The 6,262-nt window shown below is 36.1% G+C and overlaps 1 protein-coding gene across 1 annotated transcript in view; it reads right to left on the bottom strand.

The window, feature by feature from the left end:
• Positions 1-1,723: 1,723 nt before the first annotated feature.
• LOC101891702 (estradiol 17-beta-dehydrogenase 11) overlaps positions 1,724-6,262 on the bottom strand; it is an 82,915-nt gene continuing 78,376 nt past the window's right edge. Inside the window, exon 8 of the mRNA XM_059120782.1 lies at positions 1,724-6,203. Within this exon, the coding sequence (XP_058976765.1) occupies positions 5,960-6,203 (244 nt within the window). The 3' untranslated portion in view covers positions 1,724-5,959. The remainder of the gene's footprint in view (positions 6,204-6,262) is intronic.

Genomic DNA, 6,262 nt, shown 5'->3' with positions numbered 1-6,262 from the left:
GAGATAAAAAACTGCAACAAAGTCAAACGCCATAATTTTTACATTTTTTTTAATTAAAAAAATTCGGAAATATCATCAAATTTTAGAATAAGTTTAGATTTGTTCGAATTGGTCACCTTTGGCACGAATTATGGCCTTCAGACGGCCAATGTAACCATCACATGCTGCCCGAATGTTGCTCTGCGGTATTTTGGCCCATTCCCGCCGAAGCGCTTGCTTGAAGTGATCGACACATTGGTATTTTGTAGTGCAAACCTTGCCTTCCAAAATACTCCAGACACAATGGTCCAACGGATTGGTATCCGGAGATTTTGGTGGCCATTTTGCGCTAGAAATGAAGAGAGGAACCTCATTTTGTAATCATTCTTGGGTGGCGCGTGCTGAGTCCTGTTGGAATGTCCAAGGTCTGCGGCCAAAATGTTTGCGTGCACAAGGCTTTAATACACCCTCCAGAATATTTTCGTGATAATATTCGGCATTTATTCTGATGCCACGGTCGATTAATACGAGCGGAGAGCGACCATCGGCTGTTACGGCGGCCCACACCATCACCATGGCAGGCGCTTGAGTTCTGGTGGCCAGCGAAGGTGCACATTTTCAGCTGACCTCTTTGGCAAGTAAACGCGATCATTTTGTTTGTTTACAAACTGCTGGACAACGAATGTTGTCTTATCGGAGAAAACCAAATTCAGCAGTTCACCACTTTCAGCCAAGCGAAGCAACTCTTTAGTTCTTTTGAGTCTATTTTCTTTCTCTTGCGATGTAAGTTCTTACACTTTTTGGAATTTCAATGGCTTCACCCCGAGCTCATTTTTCAATATTTTCCGAATGGAATATTGCGATATGTTCAGCTCACGAGCCATATTTCGGCCACTGCGACGCGGCGTTTGATCAAGTCGCTTCTTTATTTTTAAAACCATTTCTGCTGATGTTGCTGTTTTCTTCTGTCCATTTCCTTGACGTCGGGCTACGCTACCAGTATCACGGTAGCGAGCGATGGTACGAGACACAAAACATTTATTCACATTTAAATGCTGGACTGCTGTAACGATAGCCACTGTAACGATAGCCAATGAATTCCCTCACGAATAACTTGTTTCTGGAAAATTCTCACCAAAATGCTTTTGTACGATTGTAAACAATATAATAAGCTGTCACTGGAATAATTTTAACAGCTGTCGGACGAGTGGCTTAGAAATAACAACTGTCTGAAGTTGGTTGCAGTTTTTTCATCTCTCCCTGTTTGTTTCATCCGATTTGGAGTTTTAAGTCCCTCATATGCGTAATATGAACTCTTCAACAATTATCCTTGGTACCAGATATCAAATAATATGTACTCCACAACAACGATATTTGATACCGGACATCAGATACAGCTCGAAAATACCTTTTTAAAAGATCTGTTTACATTTTTATTCGATATACACGTTAATCCGATTTTACGGCTACTGCCCAAATTAATTTTTTCATAGTCAACCGAATTTTACCTTTTGTGGAACTCGGTCCGGTATATCTATTACTCCAATAAATAGTTTTTAATATAATCCTTATCGAAGTCATATCATGCACTATACATCAATGTTATTGGGTTCTTAGTTGGCATGATCTACTTCAAATAAATTGAATAATACGGGTATAATAGTTGTAGGGTGTAATATAGTGGACCCCGCCCGACTTTCGACTGTTTTTTATTCAATCACGAAATAAGAAAATAAAACACAAATTTGTAACATTTTATGTATTTTTGATTTATTTTCTTCATGTTTTGTTGTTCTTCGTCTAAATACTTTTTCTGTTAAGTTTATATAATAAGTTGAAACTAAATTAACAAAGATATGGGAGTTAAGAGATTAGATATAAAAAAAAGAACAATATGATATAGCTGTGCAGATTGGAACGTGGTAATGGGTAATGAAATTGGGTTTTGGATAGGAAAATAAGGATGGGAATATTGGACCAGCAAGGTGTTTATAATGAAAGAAATGTCTAACAAAATATTGACTACAGCAGCATCACTGAAGTTTTGACTGAACACACCCCACAGAAACACTGTTCTCTGTTATTTTTCACTCTTTGTTGCCTTCTCTTTCTCTTGTTAATATTAAATAAAGCAATACCCTTTTCACTAGCATAAAAATGAATAGAGCAACAGAGAAAAAGAGAGATGGAAACTTTAAAAGAAAAATAAATTGAGAGTGAAAACCAGTATTGTAATAAGAAGAAGCATCAATGCAAGAAAAAAGGTAGTGTATGCTTAGAACAACTTGATTGCAAATTTGTCATTCTATTTTTACAGTCAAAAGGAGAAGCTCTTTGGAACTTCAATCAATAAGATATTTTATCAATAAATATAAAATGATATTTTATTTTGAAGAGGAGGATAAGTACAAACTAATATTACTCGAGGAATTAAATTGCTGATTGTTGGATTATTACTAGTGGGGAATATTCAATTAATAGGTGGGGCCAATATATGTGTTTGGTGTAAAATACTGCCCGTGGATCATGGCTATTAATATTCGATGGAAAGCAGTGTCATTTATATACTTTGGGGAACATTGTTTGTTGAACAAGTATTAATAACAATTGGGAAACGATCCTACATTAGAGAGATGCAGTGTTCGTTGGCGCACCGAGGGTAAGAAATTTTAGTTGCTTATTAACCACAGAGAAAGAAGTCTGCGACAGCCAAAGACGGCAAGTTTTAATCGTTCCAAAGGGAATTAATTGGTGGACCAGGGATTGTGCATCCGTCGTGGTTAGCCTTAGAAAAGTTGCGGAATGGCTCCAACAAAGCTAATACATTGTTTGTGGAGCAAGTAAGAAGTTTTAGTAGCTTATTAACAACAGAGAAAGAAGTCTGCGACAGCCAAAGATGGCAAATTTTATTTCTTCCAAAGGGAATTAATTTATGGCAGAAGGATTGACCAAAGATTGATAATCCTTTATGGTCAGCCTTCGTAAAGTTGAGAAATGGCTCCAACAAAGCTAATACATTGTTTCTGGAGCAAGTATTAATAACAATTGGCGAACGATCAATTACCTTTACATTAGAGAAATGCAGTGTTCGTTGGTGCATTACGGGTAAGAAATTTTGGTTGCTTATTAACAACAGAGAAAGAAGTCTGCGACTGCCAAAGATGGCCGATTGTAATTCTTCAAAGGGAATGGACCTGGAATTGTGCATCCGTGGTGGTCAGCCTTAGTAAAGTTTGGGAACTGCTCCAACAAAGCTAATACATTGTTTTGTGGAGCAAGTATTAATAACATTTGAAAAACGATATTCTATCCCTACATTAGAGAAATGCGGTGTTCGTTGGCGCATCAGGGGTAAGAAGTTTTAGTTGCTTATAAACAACAGAGAAAGAAGTCTGCGACAGCCAAAGACGGCAAGTTTTAATCCTTCCAAAGGGAATTAATTGGTGGACCAGGAATTGTGCATCCTTAGTGGTCAGCCTTAGCGAAGTTCGGGAATGGCTCCAACATAGCTGATACATTGTTTGTGGAGCAAGTATTAATAACAATTGGGAAACGATCACTTACTCCTACATTAGAGAAATGCAGTGTTCGTTGGCCCATCATGGGTAAGAAGTTTTAGTTGCTTATTAACAACAGAGAAAGAAGTCTGCGACAGCCAAAGACGGCAGGATTTAATCCTTAAAAAGGGAATTAATTCATGGCAGAAGGGTTGATTAGGGATTGTGCAACCTTGGTGATTAGCCTTAGTAAAGTTGGGGAATGGGTCCAACACAGCTAATACATTGTTTATGGATCAAGTATTAATAACAATTGGGAAGTGATCAATTTTCCCTACATTAGAGAAATGCAGTGTTCATTGGCGTATCATGGGTAAGAAGTTTTAGTTGCTTATTAAAAGCAGAGAAAGAATTCTGCGACAGCCAAAAATGGCAAATTTTAATTCTACCAAAGGGAATTAATTGGTGGCAGAATGGTTGACCAGGGATTGTGCATCCGTGGTGGTAAGCCTTAGCAAAGTTGGGAAATGACTTCAACAAAACTTATACATTGTTTGTGAAACAATTATTAATAACAATTGGGAAATTATCCTTACATTAGAGAAATGCAGTGTTCGTTGGCACATCACGGGTAAGAAGTTTTAGTAGCTTATTTACAACAAAGAAAGAAATCTGCGAAAGCCAAATTTTAATTCTTCCAAAGGGAATTAATTGATGGTCCAGGTAAGTTGGGGAATGGTCCCAACAAACTAATACATTGTTTGTGGAGCAAGTATAAATAACAATTGGGAAACGAGCAATTACCCCTACATTAGAGAGATGTAGTTTTCGTTGGCGCATCACGGGTTTTAGTTGCTTATTAACTACAGAGAAAGAAGTCTGCGACAGCCAAAGATGGCAGATTTTAATTCTTTCAAAGGGAATTAAGTGATGGCAGAAGGGTTGATGAGGTATTGTGCATCCTTGGTGGTCAACAACAAAGCTAATACATTGTTTGTGGAGCAAGTATTAATAACAATTGGGAAACGATCAATTATTCCTACATTAAAGAAATGCAGTGTTCATTGGCGCATTATGGGTAAGAAGTTTTAGTAGCTTATTAACAACAGAGAAGGAAGTCTGTGACAGGCAAAGACGGTAAGTTTTTATCCTTCCAAAGTTAATTAATTGATGAAGTGTTGACCAGAGATTTTGCATCCGTGATGGTAAACCTAAGTAAAGTTGGGGAATACAGCTAATACTTTTTGAGTGTATATTGCAGATTTCAAAAACTAGGTATTGTATTTGAATTATTAATATTAAAATTAACTTGATATGGAACAATAAAAAAACAATCTTTATTAAGGAATCTTTGGTAAGATTACGAAAGGAATCGAAGGATGGGATAGGTTGAGAAGTTGGGTTTGATATTTGGGAATATAAAGGATATTTGGGAATATAAATGACTGTTATTTGTTTATACTGGTCCAAATGGAAATGTTTGGGATTGGGAAATGATGAAATGAAGGGGAGGATTAAGAAGTGCCTTAATGCAATTGCAACTTAAACCGACTTATAAACAATACATATAGAAAACAAAGTGAAAATATGAAATGTGTTTGTTGTAGGAAAAAAAACGCTTAAAACTAAAATTTGAAAATATAACCCTGATTTGTTTGTTTTCGTTTCGCTGATTGTTCAAAAAAATATTAGAAAAATAAAAACAATTACAACTAAGAACTATAACTACAATTAATATCACTTAAAAGTATTTACTTTAATTTTGTAGCAAAAAATGAAATGTTTGGCATCCAGGGTAATAAGAAAGCCTATTCTTAGAGAATAAAATACTTGTAGCTTTCTTTTAGGGAGAGGGGATTACAATTTTAGTCTTCCAGCATTTTTTTATTCACTGGAAGGCTAAAACGATTTCAATATCTCTCTCTTTCTCTCTCTATGCCTTACAAGGACTTTGTCTTGAGCACATTTTTGATCTCTTTCATCAAACATTTTGTTTTAAACTTTTTGTCTTTTGATATTGCCTAACTACAACTAATACTAGAAAATATACGAGAACACTTCTTTAAACTAGGTACAAAAGTAAAATACAGTGGGACAAAACGTAACATAAGTACATTATTTTTGTTTCATTATTTAATGGGAGATATATCAGTAACCTATCCCTCTGTGGGATGCGGATATATCTAAGATAATTTACAATTCAATATTTTCAAAAATTACTTTTCTTGCCCCACTGTATTCCTTTAAGAGAAGTACAGAAATACAAATGCCAAATTTCTTTTTTTAAATAAATTAAAAGCATTCAGGAAATTGAAAAAACAAAGATGGGAATACTTAATAAGCTAAGACCTCTTAGGTTTTACTAGACTAAATTTTTTGTTGTTGTGACTGTCTTCGGCGGGCTAGCAAGCAAGCGTGCACATGTTGAAAACAATCAGCCACCCTTATAACTATCTATATATCTGCAGGGCCAAACTATCGCCTTACAACACTCTTTCACCCAGTGAGGGTGAACGTTTTATTAACAATGTTCCGGCTTTTGTGAGAGCTGCAGGCTCCTTAAATGTCGATGAGATATCTGTTATACTGCTGACAGCTGTTGCAGGACTTGCTGTTGCTGATAATTTTTTGTATACATTCAACAATGATTTCTGGGCAATACCATGTGGTGAGGCGTCGGGCACCAGACGTCTGAGCAAACCACCCACACAACCCCATGGGAAGGTCCTAGAAAGGGGAATATAAATTTAATTTTCAATTTTTTTTATAATTTTAGGCTTCTCACT

This window comes from Musca domestica, unplaced genomic scaffold (genome assembly GCF_030504385.1).
Source record: "Musca domestica strain aabys unplaced genomic scaffold, Musca_domestica.polishedcontigs.V.1.1 177, whole genome shotgun sequence".
In the NCBI taxonomy this organism is placed as follows: domain Eukaryota; kingdom Metazoa; phylum Arthropoda; class Insecta; order Diptera; family Muscidae; genus Musca; species Musca domestica.
This window is presented reverse-complemented; position numbering and strand designations above follow the sequence as displayed.